Here is a 27909-nt window from a genome sequence, read left to right as displayed (position 1 = left end):
ATTGTTAATTGTAAACCGGGTTGATGTGATTCTAGTCATGAAACTCGGTATAACAAAATAATAAATAAATAAAATAAATTGGCGCAGAAAATACGGGACTCTAATGAGGTTACTGGTATACAAGTGGGGAAATTTACATCTAAGCTAGCTATGTTTGCGGATGACATAATACTTACCCTAACTGACCCTATGAGATCATTGCCAGCAGTTGTCGATATCATTAAATCTTATAGTCAGGTCTCTAGTTACTCCATCAATTGGGACAAAACTGAAATCTTGAATATTACTTTAATGGATGAACAAGTGAGAGACCTTAAAGCTAGATTTGCTTTTCAGTGGGCGAAAGAAAAGATTAAGTATCTCGGAATTTATATCGGTTCCCATCAGGATGTATATAGCCTTAATTATCCACCTCTTATTAAGAGACTGTACAGAGAGATGGAAGAATGGAATCGTTACCACATCTCCTGGCTGGGCTGTATCGCCAACTTCAAGATGAATATACTACCTAGGATTACTTATTTGTTCCAAACTATACCCTGTAATATTCCTACTGCCATCTTGCTAAAATGGCAGCATAGAATTATGAAATTTCTATGGCAGGGAAAGCACCCTAGGGTGGCCCAAAAGGTTTTATATCAACCCAAGGAAAGGGGCGGTCTTGCTGTCCCCAATCTTTTAAGGTACCATGCAACGGCCCAGCTGTGGGTTGTAGTAGATTGGCACAGGACATCTTCTCACAAACCTTGGACAATCTTGGAACAAGAACTCTCTGGGTCAACTCCACTAGCAAACCTACTTTGGCAGTCCCGTAGATTCTGGCCCAAAATGGACAATTTATCAACCCCAATTCAACATACTCTACAAATTTGGCACAAATGGAAACCCACGCTGGTGGGTGAAAAGATTTGTTCCGTTAATTCTTCCCCATTTTATCAAAAGGAATTTTTATAGGATAAGGCGTCTACAGTTTTTCGATCTTGGCTAGCTAAAGGCATATATAGCTATGGCCAATTATGGGAAAATGCTAACTGGGTAGAGTTCCCGACTTTACAGTTAAGATTTGAACTACCACAGACTGAACTATATCATTATTTACAACTAAGTAGCTATCTACGCACATCTGGTATACAACTTGATTTAGCTAAAACAGTAACCTTATTTGAAAATTATTGTAAGTCAGCAAAGTCCAAAGACTCATGTCAAAAATTTATAAATTACTTGTTCAGGGCTTACAAGTAAAACCGGCATTTATCAACTCTTGGGAGTGTGACCTAGGATCCTCCCAAGGAGAGGACTTTTGGGATGAACTTTTCCTTACCAGTAGCAAAGGTTTGACATCTGCTATGCTTATTGAAAACAGTTTTAAACTATTATACAGATGGTATTTTACTCCCGTTAGGTTGCATAAAATATATCCCGCAACTCCTGACAGATGCTGGAAGGGCTGTGGGGGAGAGGGGACTTTCTTCCACCTTTGGTGGGAGTGTGCAACTATTACACAGTTATGGAGGACCTTGGCCAGCTGGCTAACAGATATCACCCAAACAGCTATTGTTCTTACATCCTCAGTAGTCTTATTGAATTCTGCATGCCCTCAGGGGGACAGATCGCTTCAGCAATTTATTAAACTAGTGGCCACTGCGGCTCAATGTGAAATAGCTTTTCACTGGAAAGACATGGCCTTGCCTACATTGGTTAAGATCCAATCCCGTGTTTCTACGCTTTTTACTCTTAGTAAAATAACGGCCCACAGACAGAAACAACTAGGGTTATTTCACCGTATCTGGAATCCTTATTTACTTTGGAGACAGAATCAGTCGGTTGCCTGAACTGTTTTTTTTTTAATTTAATATATTCTGTAACCAATAACATTTCATAGAACCCGGCTTGAACTTAATTTCTGTAAGATCCCAAGGGGCAAGGGGGGATTTAAAGAGGCAAACAGAGATCCAGTTGCTTTATCAGTTTATTCCTTTTGTTGATTGTGAATATTTGTACAATTATGGTTACATATTGTTCTTTGTTGTACTGTATATTCTGCTTACTCTTTCTCAAATAAAGTTTAAATTACAAAAAAAAAAAAAAAAGGAATGCGTCTTATTTGGAGATATGTGAAAAAACTTCTCGGCAAAATCTCAAAATAGGTCTGTGAAGGTACAGAGCTGAGATCCAGAGGCATCGAGTAATTGGGAGACATGGGTAAGGCCTGCTTCTTTCCAGAGGAGGAACGCCGAGTTTTGTTGGAAGTCCCACAATCGGTGCAAAGATCAATGTCCGCCATGACAGACGCAGCTGCGAGCATAGGCGTTTCCATGCTGTGCAACAGGGTATAAAATAGGGAAAGTTTTGGTTGTGTGCTGGAAGAGAGGACTTGGGAGCTATCAGAAGGTTACCCAAGTCCAATGGGGCGCACCAGTCTCAGAGTAGATTTTTCGGAATTAGAACATCCGATTTGCCCAGCCAATCCCTAATATGACATAACAGATAACTATATTATATCAATGAATATTGGGACATGTTAGCCCTCCTTCGGGAAGCGGGCACATTAGCGTCGTAAGGCCAATTCTGGCTTTCTCAGTGATGTCAGCTTTTAATCCATTTCCATCTGCTGGTAGAGGTGCATAAACCACTCGCCCAGATCGGCCTGCCTGAGCGCAGAGGAAATTTCATTCTTCTTGCTTCCAATTATTTAAGATCCTTATCAGTCCAGTCTACAATTTCAATTTCTATAGGAGACTGAGTGAATTCATTAGACTCCTGTGTGCCTTCTCAGGTGACTTGAAAGTTTGTCCTTTGTGAGGTAAAAACTTCAGAACAAAGTACAAGGACTTGGTTTCACTCCAATGTGGATTCTCTGATGCCATATGAGAGATGTCTTCTGTCTGAAACTTTTACCACACTCAGTACATGTATATGGTTCTACTTCAGTGTGGATTCTCTGATGCATTTTGATTTCTTCCTTTGTCTTAAAGCATTTATCACAATCAGAGCATCCAAATGGTTTCTCTCATGTGTGGATTCTCTTGTGAATCGCGAGATAATGCTTCTGCCTGAAGCTTTTACCACAGTCAGTACATGTAAATCGTTTCTCCCCAGTATGGATTCTCTGGTGGATTATGAGATAATGCTTCTTCCTGAAGCTTTTACCACACTCAGTACATGTATATGGTTCTAATGCAGTATGGAGTCTTTGATGGTCTTTGAGTCTGGCCTTTGCACTAAAGCTTTCACCACACTCATGACATATAAATGGTTTTTATCCAGTGTGGATTCTCTGGTGGATTATGAGATTACGCTTTTGCGTGAATCTTTTACCACACTCAGTACATGTAAATAGTTTTTCTCCAGTGTGGATTCTCTGGTGCATTGTGAGATTATGCTTCTGCCTGAAGCTTTTACCACACTCAGTACATGTAAATGGTTGCTCTCCAGTGTGGATTCTCTGGTGCATTGTGAGATTATGCTTCTGCCTGAAGCTTTTACCACACTCAGTACATGTAAATGGTTGCTCTCCAGTGTGGATTCTCTTGTGAATTGTGAAACCAGGCTTCCGACTGAAGCTTTTACCACACTCAGTACATGTAAATCGTTTCTCTCCAGTGTGGATTCTCTGGTGCACTGTGAGATTATGCTTCTGCCTGAAGCTTTTACCACACTCAGTACATGTATATGGTTCTACTCCAGTGTGGAGTCTCTGATGGTCTTTGAGTCTGGCCTTTGCACTAAAGCTTTCACCACACTCATGACATGTAAATGGTTTCTCTCCAGTGTGGATTCTCTGGTGGATTATGAGATTATACTTTGTCTTGTAGCTTTTACTACACTCAGTACATATATATTGACTTTCTGCTTTGGGCATTTTCCTCTGCTGTGGGATGGATGCCTTCCTATTGAAATATTTTTCAGCCTGAAAGCAAGACAATGGTTGCTCATCATGCTTTTTTCCATTTCTTGAAGAGACTCTCTCATAACATAAGATTTTATTGCCTTCACTAGTTGAAACTGCTCTCTCCCCTGTTTGGAATTTTAGTTCTCCTGTGAACATTTCTCTCTCATTGAAGTTTCTGTCACCATCAGTACACATGAATAATTTTTCTTCTCTCTGTGATTTTTCATTTATTATTAGGTCTTGCTTTTGAATGATGTTTTCTCCTCTTTCAGAAGATGAAAATGTTCTCTCTTCTTTCTCCATTTTCTGGGGATTTAATAAACAGAACTCGGAGCTGTAAGATTCTCCATCTTGAGGGCAATATGAGGATCTCTTACCTGTATGTGCTCTTTGGTGTATTAGTAAGGATTCCCTGCTAAAAAGGTTTTTCTTACATTCAATACAAGTGAAAGTGTTCCCCTGAATGTGGATTCTCTGGTGTAATTTCAGGGTTAACTTCTGTTTGAAAAATTTTCCACACTGAGAACATGAAACAGGTCTCGTTCCTGAATGAGTTTTCTGGTGCAATACAAAATGACATTTCCTAGCAAAGGATTTCTTCCCTTCCTCATCTCTCTGCTGGAGGTCAGAAGTCATTTGATTACTGTTATTATTTTGAATGGCTCTCATTTCTCTCAGGTCAATCTGGGTGAGGTCAGAAGTCATTTGATCACTGTTATTACTCTGGAAGGTTATCTCTGCTCTCATAGGTCTCTGGTGCTCAGGGATATCTGTGAGCTCCCTGTCACTTCTCTCACATGCAGTGACTCCATCCAGTGAGTTTCCTGTAGGGTCTCGCCACGTCTTGTCCAATTCCTGCTGATTTTGGCTCGTGTCTCCCCCATCAGTAATCTGGGAAAGATTCTTACAGACATTTCTTGATTGTCTTGGTGTAAGTGCCAGTACTATAGGGTGTTCTTCTCTATTCTCCTCTTCCGGTATGACCTCATTGCTTGCTGGATATTAAAAAAAAAAGGAATTAGTCATGTGATATGACAATGGAATGGAAAGCTATCAATGGCCTGGGATCAAACATTTTGAAGGATCATATAATGAGCACATGGGATTTCTGATATTACAGAATTCTGTGATGTAGCAGAAGCTTTAGGAGAAGCCTCTGAAAACTCCTGTGGTTAATTTTATTTATCTATATAAGTTATAAACTTATACCCCGCCTCCTCCAATGCAATCATTCAGGGTGGATTACAAAGATACACACACATTCAATCACAAATCAAATAGAACAACATAATATAAAATTGATAAATTAAAATCATCTTTAAACAATAATCTTTGCAAATGCTTTCTGAACTCAAATCACACTGAAATCAACTGGAAGAGCAAGAGAAATGTTGAGATTACTTACCTGATAATCTCCTTTTCCTTAGTGTAGACAGATGGACTCAGAACAAGTGGGTATAGTGTGCTCGTGCTAGCAGTTGGAGATGGATCTGACGTCAGCACGGGTACATATACCCCCACAGGAAGTGAAGCCACTCAATAATCTTCCTTGCAAAAGCTGTTATGGATATATGTTTACTGACCGATCAAAATAATTAGTGAAACAGGATTCCCCTGACCGATTGAAAGTAGCTAGATACAGCCAGCGTTCCCAACCGGAAGACGTCGACACCTGGTAGAGTGGACGCACTCATATAAGAAGTGATAAGGCTTACCTTGAACTGGTGAAACCCATGTATACTGGCAGCCGGGCGGGATGCTGAGTCCATCTGTCTACACTAAGGAAAAGGAGATTATCAGGTAAGTAATCTCAACATTTCCTAGCGTATAGCCAGATGGACTCAGAACAAGTGGGATGTACAAAATCTACTCCCGGACTGAGTGGGAGGCTGCCCGAGGTCCATTCAGGACTGCCCTCGCAAATGCTGTGTCCTCCCTGACCTGGACATCCAGACGGTAAAATCTGGAAAAGGTATGGAGGGAGGACCACGTCGCCGCCTTACATATCTCCGCGGGCGACAGCATCCTAGATTCTGCCCAAGAGGCCGCCTGCGCTCTGGGAGAATAAGCCTTGACCTGCAGAGGCGGTGACTTCCCGGACTCTACGTAGGACGCTCTGATAACTTCTTTGATCCAGCGGGCGATGGTGGGCCGTGAAGCCGCTTCTCCTTGTTTCTTCCCGCTGTGAAGGACGAACAGATGGTCCGTCTTTCGTACTGCTTCTGTCGTTTCCAGGTATCTGGGCAGCAATCTGCCGATATCGAGATGGCGTAGCAAACGCCCTTCTTCTGATTTCTTCAAACCCGCCGTGGTAGGCAAGGATATGGTTTGGTTGAGGTGAAATTGTGAGACTACTTTAGGTAAAAAGGAGGGAACCGTGCGAAGATGGATAGCCTCTGGAGTGATTCTGAGAAAGGGGTCACGGCAGGACAGCGCTTGTAGCTCTGAGATGTGGCGTGCTGAACACACTGCCAGCAGGAACACCATCTTCAAAGTTAGCGAACGGAGAGACAGGCCCCAAAGGGGTCTGAAGGTGGATCCCGCGAGGAAATCCAAAACAAGGTTGAGGTTCCACAGGGGCACTGGCCACTTCAGTGGCGGACGAATGTGCTTGATTCCTTTCAGGAAGCGAGAAACATCTGGATGCGTGGAAATGGTTTTACCATCCCTCCTGGGACCGTAGCAAGACAGCGCAGCCACCTGAACCTTGATGGAGCTTAGGGAGAGACCCTTCTGAAGCCCATCCTGCAGGAAATCCAGAACAATCGGGATTGTGGTCGCATGTGGATTGGTGCCACGAGTGTCGCACCAGGCTTCAAATACTCTCCAGATCCTTATGTAGGTGAGGGATGTGGAAAACTTGCGCGCTCGGAGGAGTGTATCTATCACTGGCTCTGAGTAACCTCTTTTCTTCAGTCTAGCCCTCTCAATGGCCAGACCGTAAGAGAGAATTGAGCTGGATCCTCGTGGAGGATGGGACCTTGAAGCAGCAGGTCCCGGAGCGGAGGCAGGGGAAGAGGCTCCCCTGTCAGTAGTCTTCTCATGTCCGCGTACCAGGATCTTCTTGGCCAGTCCGGTGCCACTAGAAGAACTAGGCCTCTCTGCCTCTGAATCTTGTGTATAAGGGCGCCCAGCAGGGGCCACGGAGGAAAGGCGTATAGCAGGGTCCCTGGAGGCCATGGCTGAACCAGGGCGTCGATCCCGTGAGAGAACGGATCTCGCTTGCGGCTGAAGTATCTGGGTACCTGAGCATTGGACCTGTCCGCTAGTAGGTCCATGTCCGGAGTCCCCCACTGATCCACAATCATCTGGAAGGCTGTGGGGGACAGCTGCCATTCTCCCGGATTTAGACATTCCCGGCTGAGGAAGTCTGCCGCGGTGTTGTCCCTTCCGGCAATGTGGATGGTGGAGATGTCCTGGAGATTCGCCTCTGCCCAAGCCATCAGTGGGGCTATCTCTAGAGACACCTGTTGGCTTCTGGTTCCGCCCTGTCGGTTCATGTATGCCACCGTGGTGGCGTTGTCTGACATCACTCTGACTGTTCTGTTCCGCAGTCTGGGAGCAAATTGCAGGCAGGCTAACCGGACTGCCCGTGCCTCTAGACGGTTGATGTTCCACCCCGACTCTTCTCTGCTCCACCGCCCCTGGGCGGTGAGCTCTTCGCAGTGTGCTCCCCATCCGCTCAGGCTGGCATCTGTGGTGAGCAGAGTCCATGTGGGGGAGGACATTTTCGACCCCTTGCTCATGTGGCCGGACTGCAACCACCACCGTAGCTGGGTCCGCACTCTGGCTGGTAGAGGTAGATGCACGGAGTAATTCCGGAAGCGTGGGCTCCATCGAGAGAGAAGGGAGCGTTGTAGTGGTCTCATATGGGCCCGCGCCCAAAGTACCACTTCCAGGGTGGATGCCATGAGACCGAGAACCTGCAGATAATCCCAAGCTATGGGCCGGCTGGCTCCCATCAAGGACCGTAGATGCGTCTGGAGTTTTAACCTCCTCTTGGTAGTGAGACTGACTTTGTCTGCTTGGGTGTTGAACTGGACTCCCAGGTATTCCAGTGATTGGGAAGGCTGTAGGCAACTCTTGTTTAGGTTGACTACCCATCCCAGGCTTTCCAGAAGGGCGATCACTCTGTCGGTTGCCTGATGGCTCTCCTCTCGGGATTTCGCCCTGATCAGCCAATCGTCTAGGTAGGGATGGACAAGGATTCCTTCCCGTCTGAGCGCCGCTGCTACCACTATGATCACCTTGGTGAAGGTCCGCGGTGCTGTGGCTAACCCGAAGGGCAAAGCCCGGAATTGGAAGTGTCGTCCCAGAACCTTGAAGCGTAGGTAGCGCTGATGATCCTGATGGATCGGGATATGCAGGTAGGCTTCTGACAAGTCTAAGGCCGTGAGGAACTCCCCTGGCTGTACTGCGGTCTTGACTGAGCGCAGAGTTTCCATGCGAAACCTCGGGACCCTTAAGTATCGGTTGACTGACTTGAGATCTAATACGGCCGGAAAGTGCCCTCTTTCTTGGGTACCATGAAATAAATGGAATAGTGCCCAGAATCCATTTCCCATGCAGGTACTGGGATTATGGTTTTCAAGGACAGGAGCCTCGCCAGGGTAACTTCTAATGCCGCCTTCTTGTGGATTGGACACGGAGACTCCACAAACCTGTCCGGAGGGGTGTGATGGAAGTCCAGATAATACCCCTCTCGGATGATGGCAAGGACCCACTGGTCTGACGTAATCTCGACCCATCTGGGCTAGAAGAGGGTTAACCTGCCCCCTATGGCTCCGTCCCCCGGATGGATCGGCTGAATCTCATTGTGAAGCACGGCCGGGACCGGATCCCGAGCCGGCTCCCCTCTTACGCTGCTTGGTCCGAAAGGACTGGTTCCTGGCCTGAGGACGAGGTGCCTGGTAGCGCCTCCTATAGGGAGTGAAGCGTTGGGAGCTTCTACCTCTGGAGGGCCTCGGAAAGATGCGCTGGCTCCTCTTGGACCTATCTTCCGGCAGTCGAGGTACTGGAGAGGCGCCCCATGTGCTGGCCAGGTTCTCTAGGTTGCTGCCGAACAGGAGAGAACCCTTAAATGGCATTCTAGTGAGACGTGTCTTAGAAGGAGCGTCGGCTGACGACTTCCATATCCAGAGCTGCCTCCTGGCTGCTACTGAGGAGGAGACCCCCTTGGCTGTTGTATGGACTAGGTCGGAGACGGCATCCGTAAGGAACGAGAGGGCAGACTCCATGTCCTCTGCCGGAGCATTGTTCCGGACCTGTGACAAACAGGAACGCGTCACCACTGTGCAGCAGGTTGCGATTCGTAGAGACAGAGCTGCCACCTCAAAGGTTTGTTTCAGGATGGCGTCCAGGCGTCGGTCATGAGCCTCCTTCAGGGCCGCCCCCCCCCCCCCCCCTCCACTGGAATGGTAGTGCGCCTGACCACAGCGCTAACCAAGGCGTCCACCTTAGGGCACGCCAGCATATCCTTAATTGCCGGGTCCAGGGGGTACATGCCGGACAAGGCCTGACCCCCTTTGAACGAGGCCTCCGGCGCATTCCACTCCAAATCTATCAGCTGTTGCGCCGCTTGCAGGAAGGGAAAATGGCGGGCTGTGGGACGAAGACCCTCCAGCAGGGGGTTCTGCGTAGATGCCTCCATAGTGCTGGGGCCTGGAATAGCCAACTCCGTCAGGCACTGAGAGACCAGGTCGGAGAGATCTTCCTTGGGAAAGAACCGCCTCATAGTTCGATATGGCTCTATCCCCGAGGGAAGTTCCCCCTCCTCAGGGGGTTCGGACTCGTCCTCCGAGATATCAGGGTCCGCATGAGCCGGACTGCCCGGAGGCTGGTGTTCACGATAAGGGCGAGAAGGCCCGGGGGCAGGGTCAGCCAGGGCAGCAGCAGCGGGTCTAGGCCGGGAAGCCGACTGCATCTGTACAAAGGCGTGGATCCCCTTAAATAAGTCCACCCAAGAAATGGACGCAGCCTCCATCCGTCGGGGTACCAAGTCCCCCGGGATTCCTGGCTGTTCGAAACGGCCCGCTAGGTCCGGGGTGGCCCCTGGGGAACTGTCGGTAAACCTCAGTTGAGACTGGTCCTGGCCCGAGGCTCCCACTGCCTCCTCACATTGGGCAGAAAGGGAGTCTGGCTCTTCGCTCTGTGTGGCTCTAAGCTGGCATGCTGAGCACAGGCCAAGAGCTTTCACGCCGGAATCAGAAGGTGCCGCCTCTAGAGACGCCGGGGCGTTTAAGTGTGCCATGGCGCCGGCGCTAAAGCTGTCAGCAATATGCGCTCAAGAATAATATGAGCCCAAGAACAATATGCGCTCAATAGTATGCGTTCAGCAGTCTGCGCTCAATACTCCACAGTATGCGCGCGATAATATTCGGACAGCAATATGCGCTCAATAATAAACAATATGCGCTCAATAACATGCGTACAGTTATACACGCTAAATAATAAACAATAGGCGCTCAATAATATGTGTTCAGCAATATACGCTAAATAATAAACAGTATGCGCTCAATAATATGCGGACAGCAATATACACTAAATAATAAACAATATGCGCTCAATAATATGCAGACAGCAATATACACTAAATAATAAACAGTATGCGCTCAATAATATGCGGACAGCAATAGGCGCTCCATAATAAACAATATGCGCTCAATAATATGCGTACAGTTATATATGCTAAATAATAAACAATATGCGCTCAATAATATACGTACAGTTATATATGCTAAATAATAAACAATATGCGCTCAATAATATGCGTTCAGCAATATACGCTAAATAATAAACAGTATGCGCTCAATAATATGCGGACAGCAATATACACTAAATAATAAACAGTATGCGCTCAATAATATGCGGACAGCAATATACACTAAATAATAAACAGTATGTGCTCAATAATATGCGTACAGCAATAGGCGCTCCATAATAAACAATATGCGCCCAAGAATATGCGACCCGCAATATGCGCTAAACAATAAACAGTATGCGCGCAGTAATATGCATACAGCAATATGCGCTAAACAATAAACAATATGCGCTCAATATTATGCGTTCAGCAATATACGCTAAATAATAAACAGTATGCGCTCAATAATATGCGGACAGCAATAAACAATATGCGCTGAACATACGCTTAGCAATATATATATATGCTGCGTTGTGCGCCTATCCACAGGCGCCTATCTGTGGGCGCTCAATACCTGAACAAGGCAGGCAAAATGGCGACCTCCACGGCGTGCCGCAGGCAGGCAACGCCGCCGATCCTCGTACCTCGGAGACCAAAAGTAAGAGATGTACGCCTTACCTGATCCTCGGCCCTTCCCGGCTGTAACCCGGGCGGTCTCCGGCTGCGGGGGGGAGAGGGGAAATACCTTCACCGCCGCGCTCGAGGAAGTGCACCCGCTGCCTCTAAGCAGCCGAACTTGTCTGCGGGGCTCGTCGTCTGAGAATTTTGGAAAGTAGAAAGTAGTATTGGAAAACACGCTCAGCGAGCGTGCAGGCTCTCCAAACTGCTTTGGAGACGGAAATTACTGAATGGCTTCACTTCCTGTGGGGGTAAATGTACCCGTGCTGACGTCAGATCCGTCTCCAACTGCTAGCACGAGCACACTATACCCACTTGTTCTGAGTCCATCTGGCTACACGCTAGGAAAGTAAAGGCTTTCTTACATGTTAGTAGCAAACAGTACGCACGAGCAGAGGGAACAGAAGCATCCCTGTCCCTTCAGCCCTCAATGATATCAGTGCCTCATAAAGTCCTAACTTAGAAGACATCAAATGGAGAAATTACCTACCTGATAATTTCATTTTCCTTAATGTAGACAGATGGACTCAGGACCAATGGGTTATGTGCTCCCCTGCCAGCAGATGGAGACGGAGCCAGGTTTCAAAGCTGATGTCACCCTAGATACACCCTTGCAGTGACCTCAGCCCTTCAGTATTCTCTTCAAAAGCCACTGTGGACATACTATTGAAAAACCTGAATACAGTTTACGAACCTGATTAAAACTGGTGACCGTAACTGTACTCACCCAAATATAAGCGTTGAATCCCAGCAATATTACAGATGCCCAGATCTAGGGATAGGGTGATGGCTTACCCCGTAACCTCTTTGGGATCGAGATTCATGTGCGTATGCTTGGTACTTTTCATGGGCAGCCATGGGCGGGATGCTGAGTCCATCTGTCTACACGAAGGAAAACAAAATTATCACTATTTCTAGTGTGTAGCCAGATGAATTCAGGACCAATGGGATGTACAAAAGCTACTCCTGAACAGGATGGGAGGCTACCCGCGGTCCAGTTAGCACCGCCCTCGCAAAGGCTGTATCTTGGACGTCCAGGCGATAGAACCTGGAGAAGGTGTGCAAAGAGGCCCACGTCACTGTTTGGCAGATGTTGACGAGAGACAGTAGCTTAGCTTCCAACCAGGATACTGCCTGGGCCCTAGTGTAATGAGCTTTATCCTGAAGGGGTAAAGGCTTCCCTGCTGCTACATAAGCTCCCATGAACACTTCCTTAATCCAGCGAACTATGGTAGCTCGCAAAGCTGCTTCATCTTGTTTCCTTCCACAAACAAGCGGTCCGTCTTGAACAGCGGTTCTGTACATTCGAGATATTGTACTAACAGCCTACTGACGTTTAAGTAGCGTAGGAGGTGGTAGTCTTCCAAGTCCTTGCGTCCATCTAAGAATGGTAAGGAAATGGACTGGCAGGCTATGTTCACCGCGCCTCTGAAACAGGAGAGAGCCGCCACCTGGCCTTCAAAGAGTTGAGGGTCAGTCCTTTGTTCAGGCCATCCTGTAAGAATTCCAGAATCATGGGGATCTTTATCGACTGAGGAGAGAGTTCGCGTTCCTTGCACCACGCCTCAAATATTCTCCAGATCCACATGTACATCAAGGATGTCGATAGCTTCCACGCGCAGAGCAAGGTGGCAATTACTGCCGCTGAATATCCACGCTTCGTCAGGCAAGTCCTCTCAAGGGCCAGACCGCAAGACAAAACTGAGTTAAGCCCTCATGAAGGATCGGACCTTGTTGGTGAAGGTCCCTGTGCGGATGGAGGTATGGGGGGTTCTCCACCAGAAGCTTCCACATCTGCATACCATGGGCATTTGGGCCAATCCGGGGCCACCAGAAGGACTAATCCTCTGTGGCGTTTGATCTTGCGAATGATCTTGCCCAGTAGAGGCCACGGAGGGAAGGCGTAAAGTAAGTCCTCCTCTGGCCAGGTCTGGACCAGCACATCGATCCCTTGGGAGTGCTGATCTCTTCTGCGACTGAAGAATCAGGGAACCTTCGCGTTGTGGGATGTGGTCAGTAGGTCGATCAATGAGGTATGCTGCGGAATTCCAGAACGTATCCTTCTCGAATGATGTCCAGAACCCATTTGTCCGACGTGATCTTGACCCCCCGCTGAGAGAAGAGGGATAGTCGGCTCCCTATCTCCTTGTCTTATGGATTGGCCGTCCAAACTTCATTGGGAGTTCGGGTCAAACTTGAGCCCGAACAGTTCCTCTTTTTGGTTGATGGCTCCGAAAGGACCGAGACCTTCCTGAAGGTCAAGATGTCTGAAATGGCGAGTTTCTGTAGGGCCAAAAAAGCTGGGAGCCCCTGGTCCGACCCTTCATAGGTGAGGGGTGCTGCAACTTCTTTTTCTTATCTTCCAGTAGCCGTGACCCTGGAGATTCACCCCATTTACTGCCCAACTTTTCTAATTCACTTCCAAATAAGAGGAATCCCTTAAAGGGCAACTTTGTGAGGTTTGCCTTAGAGGATGCGTCCGTTGACCAATTTCGCAGCTATAGTTGCCTTCTGGCCTCCATCACTGAGGCTACCTCTCTGGCTAAGGACCGCACTAGGTCAGAGCTTGCATCTGCTAGGAATGCTGCAGCAGGCTCCATCGCCTCTCTGGAATGTGTCCCTGAGCTATCTGCCTCTTGGGAGAAGCAGACACGAGCGAGCCACCAGGGCAGAACAGGAAGCGAACTGCAGCTTCATTGCTGTCACGTCAAAGGCTTGTTTAAGGATGGACTCCAGCCGCTTATCGTGCGCATCCTTCAAGGCTGCTCCTCCCTCTACTGGGATAGTTGTTCGCTTCAAAATGGCGTAGACCAGGCTGTACACTTTCGGGAAATACAGGTGTTCTTTGGCTGCCGGGTCGGGAGGGTATAAGGCCTTCAATGCCAGACTACCTTTAGAGCTGGCTCCGGGGCATCCCATTCCAGATCAATCAACTCCTGGATGGCTTCCAGCATCAGGAAATAGCAAGAAGCTTTCTGTAGAGACACCAGGATGGGTTCTTCTTTGGCTCAGACATAGGATCCGTGCCTGGAACTCTCAGAGTCTTCAGGATCTGGGAGACCAGCCACGGCAATTCTTCTCTATGGAAAAACTGTAACATGGTCCGGTACGGTTCCAAGCCTGGAGGGATTTCCCCATCCTCCAAAGAGCCTGCATCCCTTCGATGTCCGTGGTGTCTGGGTCCCTGTCAGGGATACCCTTGGTGAGGTGAGGCATGCTAATAGGGCTTAGAGGACGAGTGCGCCCGATTCATTATTTAAATTAGGCCTGGCGGTAAAAACGGGCAAAAGGAGCGGCGACTGTCAGTGGGTTGAGGGCCACCAGCAGCCAATCATCCAGGGGAATACTTGAATCTCCCGGAGTGACCCACTGCTACCGCTAGGCATATGGTAATGCCTAGCGGTAGCAGCCCTCTAGGGGCAGAGGAGAGGCCAAATGGGAGCACCTTGTGCTGAAAATGGCGGCCAGTGGCTGTAAAGCATAGGAACCGCCAGAAAATAGGGTGCATCGGTATGTATGAATAGGCATCTTTGAAGTCCAGTGAACACATCCAATCGTTGGGTCCGAGGAAGGTCAGGATGGACTTTAGTGACGTCATTTTGAATTTCTCCTTTGTTAAGTACCTGTTGAGAACTCGAAGGTCTAGGATGGGTCGTAACCCTCCTGACTTCTTGGGTATAAGGAAGTATTGGGAATAGAAGCCCTGGTGGAACTGCGCCGCTGTTGCTGAAGTAAGCTGTTGATCTCCAGCTGCAGTTGACTGCAGTGCGCTGACAGGTGTTTCTGGGGCACCAGGTGTGGAGTGGAGTGGGTGGAGTGAAAATTGAGGGAGTAGCCCTCCTGTATGATACGTAGAACCCAGAGGTCAGATGTTATGTCCTTCCATGCCTGAAGAAAGTGGGTGAGCCTGCCTCCCACCAGGAGTGGTAGCGATGGGTGCATTTGCCCTAAAAACCCTGGAAGGGTTTATGGGGGTTGGGATCCTGAGGCGGACAAGGTAACCGGGAGTGCGCTGGCGTTGCCAAGCTCCCTGTTGCTGGGAAGACTGAGGACGAGTTGGAGTTTATTGCAGAGGCTGGAAGGCCGGATACAGCTTGTATGGTTGTCGCTGGTAATATGGTTTGTGGGATGATGTAAAGTACCACCTCGAGGAAGCCGTATCTGCAGGAGAAGCCAGGGACATTACTGCTATCTTCTGCTCTTTGAGCTGGGCTATCGTTTCTCTAAATTAGTCCCCGAAAAGGTTATCTGGGAGACAGGGCAAGTTGGCGAGCTTCTCATGAACATCCTCGCGGATGGCATTGGCTCATCGGGCCGCGATAGCATTGGCCATGGACTTAGTCGAAGTCCCGAACCTCTCATATACTGTTCGCAAGAGATGTCTCAAGCCCTCCTCCAAATTGTGAAATTGCTCTGGGGATTGATGGTCCGGGGACGCCTCCTGAAACAAGGGCTTCAACGATTGCAGACACTCATATAAATATTACGTAATGTAAAATTGGTGTTGCTGGATTTTCGCACTGAGCATCCCAGACTGAAAGGCCTTCTTTCCGAAGCCACCTAATACTTCGAATCTTTCCCAGGAGGAGTGTTCGAGTGAAGGCGAAATTTTTTAGCCCTCTGCATGGTGGACTCCACGACTACAGAGGCATGAGGAAGCTGTACTGCAGAGTAGCACGGGGATTGCCTCATACGAAATTTGAGGTCCATCTTTCGAGAGGTTGATGGTTCCGCAAAGGGGGTTTCCCAGGCCCTGGTCATGACCGCGTCTAGGACTTCATGGGAGGGCAAGGCTATGGGCTCCGCAGGTGACTCAAAAATTTTGAGGACGCCCAGGACGTCTGTTCTTGGGTCAGGGACTTTCCTTGTCTTGACGTTGCGGCATTGCCCCACCTTCTCCAGAAACTTCGAATAAGACAAGTCTTCCAGAGGAGAGACCGGCTCAGGTTGTTCCTCCACCGGATCAAAGGGGTACCCTGTGGAGGATGCCGGTGACGTGGACGGCTGGGGGGAAGATCCCCCAGAGAAGGAATTGGTAGAGGTTGGCCAGGGGAAGGCACTGAGCTGAGGCTGTCTTGCGGTGATGGGGGGGCTTCCAGCGGTGTTTCTGCCAGATGTATCCCTTGCTGCCTGGGACATCACCTGTGAGGCTAAGGTGACTTCAGGGGTTGGCAGAGGCTGTCCATGTGGCTCAGTGGGTGGTGGTGCCAGATTCCTGGGAGGAGCCCTAGGGAGTATCACAGCCACAATATGTCCGTGTTCGAACCTCTGGGTAAAGGAGGGATCGAGAGGGGACCCTTTACCTCTTTCGTAAAGGCTCTTGAAGGCCTGATCTCCTTGAAGTTGAGGAAGCATGCAAGGTGGCTGGTGAAGAGGGGACCACGTCCAAATCCACAACCAGGAGATGGGAAGGTTCTCTGGGTCTTTTGTGTCCTGAAGTTTGCTTCTGTGGGGTCTTTGCCAGTGAGTGCGTTGATGGCGTCGGTGCTGAATTGCTTCGGTGCGTGGATGTCCCTGTGCTTATGCTTTGATCCCGAAGTATGCGGCCGGCTTCCTGAGGACGCGTCTGAGCTCCAATGCCACTCGGTGCAGATGTTGTCTTCGGCGTCGTCGATGCTCTCGATGTATCTCCTTCGTCGTGCATCGGCGCCGATGTCCCTCGCTTCAGTACTGGCCTGGATGAACCGGGAGGTCCCACTGAAGCGGCCCTGGGACGCGTCGACTCCTTGGAGGCTCGGGGGGGGGGGGGGGGGGGGGGCCTGGGGAAGACAGAGCAAACTCTTCCGAAGGGGTATACGAGTCCGATGCCATTTCTCTCAGTTCTGATATTTTGGCAGCCCTCTGCCGCTGCACGCGGGGGGGGACATGCGTCCGCAGTCCCTACAGGCTGCCTGGTTGTGGTCGGGTCCAAGGCATAGGTAACAACACCTTTCCCACAGATTTCCTGTGTTTAACATCTTTTCTCTTTTTTTTTTACTTCAGAGAAATGTTTCGCTGAGGAGGAGAAGAGCTCCGAGTGCAGTCAGGCGCGCGGAAAAAAAACGAACTGAGGAGGATGGGGAAAGCGGGGGAGGATCCAAGCAGGCAGACTGCACTGAAAGTCTCTGTTCTAAGAGAGCATCGCCACCTAGCTGCCCGGAGGACTCCCAGACAGCATGGCTTATTCATGCTGCTTATCTATGGGAAAATGCTAAATCCTGCCCTGTCTGCACATCTCTGGTGTGGAGCTGACCCAGGAAAAAAGTGACTTTTAATACAACATTACCTGCATTTACTAAAAATGGAGATAATGCAATCCTTACCTACAGAGCTCAGGGTCTCATAATTCTCCTTCACATCCCTGGAAATCTCCTTCTGTCCTTCATCTAAACAACCTCCTTCCTCCTGAGAGAAAGAGACAGCGAGGTCCTCAAACGTCACCGGCACCTGAAACACAAACCAGAAACACTCAGGGGCACGTGGAGGGGCTCAGCTGGCTTTAATCTCATAACATTTTATCATGGAAGAGGGGACACCAGGACCCCTCATCCCCAGGAACTGCCAGACTTGTTCCCCTGGACTCAGTTTCCTTTCTGGACCTCGGGGTTTACAAGTCTAATCCCAGAGACAGAGAATATCAAACGTCTCTGCCTGGATAAATCTGAATAATAAAACCCAGGATCTAACAGAGCATTATCCAGAACATCAGGAACATCTGATTCTGTCACATCAGGAGGGCTCTCTGTGCTCTCATCCTCCTGGTTTGCTCAGCCCCTAACCTTGGGTCATCTTTGATGCCTCTCCCTCCTTCTGCACATCCAAAACACTGCTAAAGTGATTCAGTTCCTCCTCTATAACACTGCTAAAATCTATCCCTTCCTCTCTGAGCCAAAACCCTCCTCCCCTCTCGTATCTCCTCCTGCTTAGACTTCTGTAACTTGCTCTGTGCTGACCTCCCGCTGAATGGTTTTTCTCCCCTGCAATCTCTTCAACATTCAGCTGCATGACTTCTCTTTCTTTAACCTCGCTGTGATCATGTAACCCCTCTTCTCAGGTCGCTACATTGGCTCTCTGTCCACTTCCACCTACAGTTCAAGCTTCTCTCCCTCCCCTACAAATGCACTCACTCTGCAGCTCCTCACTGCCTTTCTTCTCTTCTCTCTCCCTTCCTCGTGAATGCAGTTCCTCTAATCTGTGCCTTTCTCCTCCACCACCTCCTTCCGATTCCCTGCTTTCTGCCTCGCTCTGCCGAGTGCCTGGAAGAGACTTCCTGAGTCCTTGCGTCTTGCTCCCTCTCTGGCCATAAGTGAATCCAGTTTAAAACTTTGCCTTATTGATGTTGCTTTTAAATCCCAAGTACTTCTCTATAATAAAGAAAACTCTGGAAGACGTGTGTTGTGTATGTTTGCCTTGATTAGACTGTAAGCTCCCTGGAGCAGGGACCGTCTCCTATGTGTGTCTGTGCAGCACTGGGTATGACTGGTAGTGCTTTAAACATGATCAATAGTAGCAGTAGTGCTAATCCTGACATACGATTAGATATTTCAATGTCTCTGTGTGCATCGCATCGAGATGATTTTTCAAATTAGGAGACTAACAAAATACAATCAATGAATCAAATAAATAGCAGGGCAGGAAGAGTTTGGGGTCCTGGGCAGTAACCTGGCTCCCAGTTCCAGTTATTTCCATGGTTCACATGCAGGATGATTAAGTGATGAATTATATTTAATGTAAAGTTCTGATTTTCTATAGTTTCCACCCCTGTGACTCCCTGCGTAACTTCATAACCTGCACAAATTTGGTGACAGAGAGAGAGGCTCTCTGGGGGTGGGAGGGACATTTTGGGGGCCTGCTCTAAACCTGTGTGGGTGACTTTAGATCTCAAAGTGGGTGAGATTTAGTGGCCCAGTTAGGGCTGAAGCTTGGGTGTACAGAGCACGCACAAGTCTGCTGTGAATATTATCCGGTGCAGGTGAATCCCAGCGCTGCAGACGCATTTACACTGCCTGTATGTAAATAGTATCCCCGCCCCAGCACACACCTCTCTCTTGCTGTTACACGCACAGCCCGAGGGCAATGCTCAAAAGCCCATTTACAGGCACAATCCCAGGTTTTATGCAGGGAAATTCTTCTTGAGATCAGGCCCTAAAAGTGCAAGTGGAAGGTGCCCTATCCCCTAATTGTTTTCTCTGCTGTCCAGGATGTATCAGGCGTACATGAGGACTCAGACTGTACCACTACTACTACTTAGCACTTCTATAGTGCTCGTCAACATATGCAGTGCTGTACAGAAACAGAAGGGACAGTCCCTGCTCAGGAGAGCTTACAATCTAATCAAAATAAACAGACAGGGCAAAAGGGACTTGGGGAATTTCTTTGATAAAGAAAATAGTTAAAAATGAATGAGGCTGTAAAGGGGAATAATCAGGTCTAAGATTTAACAGCAGCATCAGAAAGGTGGATTTTTAGCCAAAAGATCTTCATTTAAAAATTGGAAGAAGGATCCATCAGAAGTAAAAAAAAGATAAAGCATAAGCATTGGCATGTTAAATGTAAGACATTGATAAGCCAGGCTCAGAGGGAATTTGAAAACGTAGTTGGCTGTAGAGGCAAAAACTCATAATAAAAACTTTAAAAATATATCCAAAGCAGAAAGCTTGCAAGAGAGTTGGTTGGACCGTTAGATGAGCGATGGGTTAACGGGGCACTTAGGGAAGATAAAACATTGTGGAAAGACTAAATTAATTCTTTGCCTCAGTGTTTACTAAAGAGATGATAGGGAGATACCCATTCCAGAGACTGTTTTCACGGGTGAGGATTCAGATGAACTGAACCAAATTATGGTGAGCCTGGAAAATGTAGTAGGCCAGTTTGACAAAGTGAAGAAAAGTAAATCACCTGGACCGGATGGTATACACCCCAGAGTTCTGAAAGAACTAAAAAATGAAATTTCAGACCTATTAAACCCAGTTTCAATAACTTCCATAACCACATCCTCTAACAATGAATTCCAGAGCTTAATTATGCATTGAGTAAAAAACAATTTTCACTAATTTGTATGAACTACTTGCTAACTTCATGTAGTTCCCCCTAGTCCTCCTATTATCTGAGAGATTAAATAACCGATTTACATTATCCTGTTCACGGCCTTTCTTGATTTTGTAGACCTCCATCATATCCCACTTCAGCCATCTCTTCTCCAAGCTGAACCTTTCCTCAAAAGGGAGTTGTTCCATGCTCTTTATCATTTTGGTCACCCTTCTCTGCACTTTCTCCAGTGCAACTATATCGTTTTTGAGACATGGCGCCCAGAATTGCACACAGTATTCAAGATGCAATCTCACAATGCAGCTATACAGAGGCATTATGACAATTTCTGTTTTATTCGCCATTCCCTTCCTAATAACTCCTAACATCCTGTTTGCTTTTTGACTGCCATTTTGAAGCCCAATCTTCCAGTCTCACAAGGTCCTTCTGCAATTTATCACAATCTGCTTGAGATTTAACTAATCTGCATGATTTTGTGACATCCGCAAATTTGATCACCTCCCTCATCATACCCCTTTCCAGATCATTTATAAAATATATATACCATCCGGTCCAGGCGATTTACTATTCTTCAGTTTGTCAATCTGGCTTACTACATCTTCCAGGGTCACCATAATTTGGTTCTGTTCATCTGAATCTTCATCCTTGAAGACCATTTCTGGAACCGGTATTTCCCCAACATCCTCTTCAATAAACACCGAAACAAAGAATTAATTTAGTCTTTCTGCGATGGCCTTATCTTCCCTAAGTACCCCTTTTACCCCTCGACCATCTAACAGTCCAATTGACACCCTCACAGGCTGCCTGCTTCGGATATATTTTAAAATGCTTTTATTATGAGTTCTTGCTTCTATGGCCAACTACTTTTCAAATTCTCTCTGAGCCTGTCTTATCAATGTCTTACATTTAACTTGCCAATGGTTATGCTTTTTCTTGTTTTCTTCTGACGGATCCTTCTTCCAATTTTTGAATGAAGATTTTTGGCTAAAATAGCCTCTTTCACCTCACTTTTTAATCTTGTCCACAATCATTTGGCCTTCTTTCCACCTTTCCTAAAGTGTGGAATACATCTGGACTGCATGTCTAAAATGGTATTTTTGAACAATGTCTATGCTGGTTGCACACTCTTAACCTTTGTAGCCGCACATTTTAAAACTATTTTTCTCATTTTATCAAAGTTTCCCTTTTGAAAGCTTAGTGCTAGAGATCCCATGGTTATGGGTTAATGGGACTGGGAGGATGGCAGTGCAGTCCTGAGTAATACAGGAAGAGGGGACGTGGGTTTGGTGGGAAAGATGAGGAGCTTTGTCTGGGCCCCGTTGAGTTTAAGGTGGTGGAGGGACATCCAGGCAGCAATGTCAGACAAGAAGCTGAGATTTGGGACTGGATTCCTGGTGTAGAGGGGTAAATCTGGGAATCATCAGCATAAAGATGTAATTGAAAACCAGGAGAGGATGGTCAGGGATGGGAGAATAAAACCTGACGGTAAGTAAAACATGAAATACTTGTATAAAATGGGAAAAAGAGCAACATCTGGAGAGCTCGGTGCCCCTAACGCTCACAGTATGGGAAATTCAGTCCTGGATCAGGAGGCAGCCATGGAAGACACGAGGAGGGAGTTAGTGACGTGCGAGGAATGCTCTAGGGTCTGGCAGCTAAGATTTAATTATTAAGAAAATGCAGAGTTATGTATTTAGGATGCAAAAACCCAAGGGAGAGAGAAAGTATCAGGGGGTGAAATTCTTCTAAGCACAAAAGAAGAGCAGGATCTGGGGGTGATTGTACCTGATGACATTAAAGTGGCCAAATAGGTGGATAAGGCAATAGCAAAAGCCAGAAAGATGCACAGGGACAGGAACTGTCAGCAGAGAAAGGGAGGTGATATTGCCCCTGTATAGGTCCCTGGTGAGACCTCACTTGGATTCCTGTGTACAATTCTGGAGACCGCATCTTCAAAGGATATAAACAGGATGGAGTCGGCCCAGAGGGAGGCGGCTACAATGGTCGTCATTCTCAAGTATATAGGGATAGACTTAAAGATCTAAACATGAATGGAGAGAGTGGTGGATGCCTGGAATGCCCTTCCGGAGGAAGTGGTGAAGTCCAAAACTGTGAAGGACTTCAAAGGGGCGTGGGATAAACACTGTGGATCCATCAGGTCTAGAGGACGTGTATAAAGAGGAGGCAGCAAAACACTGCACGGAGCGGCAGTAGCCACAGAGGCATTCACGGAGCGGGATGCCAGTGGTTGGTGTTCCACCTTCACGGAGCAGAAGGATGGAGGGCTGCTATCTCCAAATTAAAAGAAGAAAAAAAAAAACCAGGGATGGGTTCATGGGCTATAGGTATTACCAATTATTAGGCTTATTCAATTACCAATTATTAGGCTTTTCAATATTTGGTGATAGTTAATGTGGCTTTCAAGGCATACTTCACTTTCAATGCATATCCAGCATAGCTCCCTGCTTCAACAGCAGAGAGCTAGGCTGCCGCTCACCCAACTAATCAAACTTAGTATTTCACTTGGAAGCAGCTCCATCACTGCTCTCTACATTAATGGTGGGGGTGTGAAAGGGAAATAGAACCTAAGGTTACTAAGAGCCAAGAGAAACAGATAAGTATGAGAAAAAAGAAGTGTGAGGCTTGCTGGGCAGACTGGATGGACCGATTGGTCTTTTCTGCCTTCTTTCTATGTTTCTATGAATACCCTAGAGGAAAGGTGAGACAGGGGAGATATGAGAGAGACATTTAGATACCTGCAAGGTTTCCATGCACAGGAGGTGAGCCTCGTTCAAAGGAAAGGAGGCTCCAGAACAAGGGGTCATGGGATGAGGGTGAAAGGGGGCAGACTCAGGAGTAAACTTAGGAAATATTTCTTTACAGAGAGGGTAGTGGATGCATGGAACAGCCTCCCAGTGGAAGTGATGGAGGGAAAAACATGATCTTAATTCAAGAAATCATGGAATAAGCACATGGGATCTCTGAGGGAGTAATGGGAATTGTAAAGCTAAGTTATTTGGGTGAATGGGCAGACTAGAGAGTCCTATCGGTCCTTTTCTGCCATCATATTTCTATGAGATCAGAGCACCAAGGGAATTAGTATAGAGAGAGAAGAGAAGCAGGCCTAGGACAGAGCCCCGAGGTAACCAAGTGATAGTGGGATGGCAGCCGAGGAGGATCCACCAGACGACATTAAACGTGCAATGAGAGAGGTAAGAAGAGAACCAAGACAGGAGGGAGACCTGAAATCCCAGTGAGGACAGAGCATCAAGGAGGAGATTGTGATCAACAGAGTCAGAGCAGGAGACAGATCAAGGAGGATAAGGACTGAGGGAAGGCCTTTGGGTTTAGCCATGAACAGGTCCTTGGAGACTTTGGCAGGAGCTGTTTCTGGGGAATGTAAAGGACAAAACCAGACTGGAGTGGACTGGGAATGGCTTGAGATGAAAGAATCAAGGTAGAGGCGGTGAACAGCAAGTTCAAGTAGTTTGGAAGTGAAAGGGAGGAGGGAGGAGGAAGCCGGGACGATATTTGGCAGGACAGGTAAGGAGCAGCGAGGGTTTCTGAGGAGTGGGGAGATCAAGGCGCGTTTCAAAGCAGCAGGAACAGTAACAGTGGAAAGTGAGAGATTGAGGATGGGACAGATACAGCTCAGGAGCTGGCGGCAATGGGGTTAGAGGAGCAAGTACTGCAGGGGTGGCTAACTCTGGTCCCCGAGAGCCACAAACAGGCCAGGTTTTCAGGATATCCACCATGAATATGCATGAGATAGATCTGCATACAATGGATGCAGTGCATACAAATCTATCCCATGCATATTCCTGGTGGATATCCTGAAAACCAGGCCCGTTTGTGGCTCTCGAGGACTGGAATTGGCCGCCCCTGAAGTAGTGAGTTTGGAGGAGGAGAGAAGATGGGCAGCCTCCGTCACTGTGATTTCAGTAAAGGAATAGAGGGTGGCGGGGGAAGGGAGGGGGGTAGAGGTGACCTGGCTGGGAACTCAAGACTAAAAATGACAGAGGTTTAGAAAATCAGTTTTTTGGTTCAACTTCTTATTCCTCAATTTGTGGATCAGCAACAAAAGACAGAAAACCTTTATAAATTTAATTTTCATTAGAAAAGAAATTTGGTTACTTGGAGGAAGAGATTCCTTGCATATTTACAAAGCCTCCCCTAAATAATTATTAATCTCTTGGGAAAGTTGATAATTCTAAAACATTTTTCCTTTGGCAACATTTTCTAACTTCTTACTGTTCCTTCTGAGTGAAACATGATTTGAACGGATGTTGAAGAGTTTGTGAGTAAACGTCCCACCTTGTTCTCCAGCGCCTGCAGCCGCTTCGCCTGAGCAGAGATTTTCTTCTCCTGGGTCCCTGAGCGCAGCTCCAGCGAGGAGATTTCCCCTTGAATCCTTTCCAACTTGCTGCTCATTGTGGCTTCCAGCCGCACCAGAACCATCCACAGAGAGCCCAAGGTCCTGGGCTGCAGTGGATCCAGAGCCAGCCCTGCCCCCTCCTCTGACCCCGGGGGCTCTGCCAGAGGCTGCACCGAGGAGGGATCTGGCTCTGGAGAAGGCAGAACTCCCAGTGCCGTCTTCATATCCTTCCTGTCCTGCTCCAGGCGAGGCGTCTGAGCTACAGACTGGGACCGCTGTACCCTCGCAGGTCTGGATCCCAACACTGAAGTCTCAGAGCCAACAAAGCCATCCATCGGTCCAACAGGAACATCCGTAAGAGACAGGTGAGATTTTCCCTTTCTATTCGATGTAGTCAGCATCAGAGACAGGTCAGGCTGAGGACGAGAGAGAGAGAGAATCTGGAGAGTTAACTCCCTCCTGTACCGGGCACTCTGGGAAGTAACACAAAACCCTGCAGAAAACACTCTCAGCACCTTTGTATCAAACCCATCACATTTAAACAGCGCTAACACCCAAACCTCACACAGCTACAATCTAATCTATGAAACGGTAACACTGGAACATAAGAACATAAGACCTGCCATACTGGGTCAGAGAAAAGGTCCATCGAGCCCAGTATCCTGTTTCCAACAGCAGCCAACCCAGGTCACAAGTACCTGGCAGCATCCCAAAGGATTAGACAGAGTCCATGCTGCTTATCCCAAGAATAAGCAGGGGATTTCTGCAACTCTCCCTTAATAGTGGTTAATGGACTTTTCCTCCAGGAACTTGTCCAAACCTTTTTTAAATGCAGCTACACTAATAGCTTTCACCACATCCTCTGGCAATTAATTCCAGAGCTTAATTATGCATTGAGTAAAAAAATATTTTCTCTTAGTAGCTTAAAATTTATTACCCAGTAACTTCATTGTGTGTCCCCTGGTCAAAAGAGTAAACAACAGATTAAGGTTTACTCGTTCCATTCCACTCATTATTTTATAGACCTCCATCATATCTCTCCTCAGCCGTCTCTTCTCCAAGCTGAAGAGTCCTAACCTCTTTAGCCTTTCTTCATAAGAGAATTGTTCCATCCCCTTTATTATTTTCATCACCCTACTCTGTACCTTTTCTAATTCTGCTATCACTTTTTTGGGACGTGCACAAATTACTCAAGATGAGGTCACACCATGGAGCGATAGAGAGGCATTATGATATTCTCTGTTTTATTCTCCATTCCTTTCCTAATAATCCCCAGCATTCTGTTTGCTTTCTTGGCTGCTGCTGCACACTGAGCAGAATATTTCAATGTATTATCAACAATAACTCCTAGATTCCTTTCCTCACTGGTGACTCCTAATGTGGAACCTTAAATTATGTAGCTGTAATCAGGCCTAAGCGCATCACTTTGCACTTGTCCACATTAATGTTGAGATTACTTACCTGATAATCTCCTTTTCCTTAAAAGTTTTCCGGATCTACAAATAGTATTCTGCTAGGAGCGGGACTTAATATATTGAATAATGTAAAAGAATTATAAAAATATTTTGTACACCAGGGCTTATATAATTTTCAAAAGTTACCCTAAGAGGGTTTTACTTTGTTTAATAATGAAGGTGGCAAAATAAGTATGCTTGTGTTTATTATTGGAACCGCAATATTTCTTTATAAGCAAAATTGTTTTGTTTATGCATTAAAATGAATAAATAAAGAATTTAAAAAAAAACTTCTTTAATCCAGCAGGCGATGGTGGGCCGAGAGGCCGCTTCCCCTTGCTTCTTCCCACTGTGAAGGACGAACAGATGGTCCGTCTTTCGTACTGCTTCTGTCATTTCCAGGTATCTGGGCAGCAATCTGCCAATGTCCTTTTTGCTTTGGTTATGATTTTTTTTTTAAGTATAATTATTGATGAGTGGCTAATTAAAATTTCTATTTGTTCTTTAAATTATTAGTAAATACATTAGGGTTGCATAGTATGCTTTTATGAGTAAGACAAGCTGATGAATGACATTTTTGAGTACAGTACATATCTGACACAGTTTGCAGCCCATTATTTAGCACTTGGGGAAACTGCTATTAATTAAGTTGCTAGCAATGGTAACATGGAATAGACTTAGTTTTTGGGTACTTGCCAGGTTCTTATGGCCTGGATTGGCCACTGTTGGAAACAGGATACAGGGCTTGATGGGCCCTTGGGCTGACTCAGTATGGCATGTTCTTATATTCTTAAGTCTCATTTAGGCCGTGATCATCTAAAGGTCCAATTGACTCCCTTGCACGCTGTTTACCTCAAATATGTATTTTCACTCAGCACAGAAACCATGGAAACTGTTGTCAGAGAACATGGTTAAGGCAACTACCATAGAGGGGTCCAAAACAGGATTATACAAGTTCCTGAAGGAAAAGTCCATAACCAGTGTGGGGATCTAGCAGTGCTGTCAGCCTGAATGTGCTTTTTCTAATCCCTACTCTGTGTAGTAGGAGTAGCCTAGTGGTTAGAGCATAGAGCCAAGAACCATGGAAACCAGCGTTTAAATATTGCTGCCACTCCTTGTGGCCTTAGGCAAGTCACTTTATGTAAGTCCTCCACAGATAGGGAAATACCTACAGTACCAAAATGTAATCCGCTTTGAAGTGCCAAAAAGCAGAATATAAATAAAAAATAAGCTACAGAAGAAGAGTCAAGAGATGTAGCAGAAGGTTGCATAGAGGACAAATCTCAGGTTTCTGTATGCAAGTAAAATTGTGAGCTTTGACAGGAGCCTCTCGTGGGCTAACTCCCCTCTACTCTCTTTACGGGGTTGGTGCTTAGCGCCCCCCCCCCCCCTCCTCAGCTCTTATTCAAGCCACATGGCCTGGTGGGGATTTTTGAACCCCTAAAGTCCTAACTTTTTAATGTTCAAGTTTTTGAAAGCCAAATTATTGGGAATACTAAGGGCAGCAATCAGAGCAGCTCATGAGGAGGGCTGAATGCAGGGAGGGGAGGCTGCTGAGATTCCGAATCAGAGACCTGAGCCCGCTTTGCTTTCCCTCCCCCTGCTCCCTGTGCAGAGCCCCCTGCCTGGAGCTCCTCACACTCAGCGCTGCTGCTTCTGCTAGAAAATGTCACAGGGACACCGGGAAGAGAACAGGCTGGAAAGGCACCGCTTACCCTCCGGGCTGAGCTTCACTGCAATCGCTTATTTCCGGTTAAGAAAAGTAAATTAATTGCTTAGGAGCACGGGGGAGAGGGCGTGCAAGATCTTTCCCTCCGCCTTACCTCGTGCAACTTTCTCGTCT

General features: G+C 47.1%; 1 protein-coding gene across 1 annotated transcript; it reads right to left on the bottom strand.

The window, feature by feature from the left end:
- Positions 1-27896, bottom strand: LOC115083696 (oocyte zinc finger protein XlCOF6-like). The gene is made up of 4 exons (XM_029587659.1): positions 27782-27896; positions 24552-25028; positions 17513-17636; positions 1-4887 (listed from the first exon to the last, which is right to left on the bottom strand). The coding sequence occupies exons 2-4, from the start codon at positions 25011-25013 to the stop codon at positions 3260-3262; spliced, it is 2214 nt and encodes a 737-aa protein (XP_029443519.1). The 5' UTR covers positions 25014-25028; positions 27782-27896; the 3' UTR covers positions 1-3259.
- Positions 27897-27909: the final 13 nt, after the last annotated feature.

Source organism: Rhinatrema bivittatum, chromosome 2 (assembly GCF_901001135.1).
Source record: "Rhinatrema bivittatum chromosome 2, aRhiBiv1.1, whole genome shotgun sequence".
NCBI lineage: Eukaryota > Metazoa > Chordata > Amphibia > Gymnophiona > Rhinatrematidae > Rhinatrema > Rhinatrema bivittatum.
The sequence above is the reverse complement of the archived record's forward strand: the minus strand, read 5'-3'. Positions and strand labels throughout refer to the sequence as shown.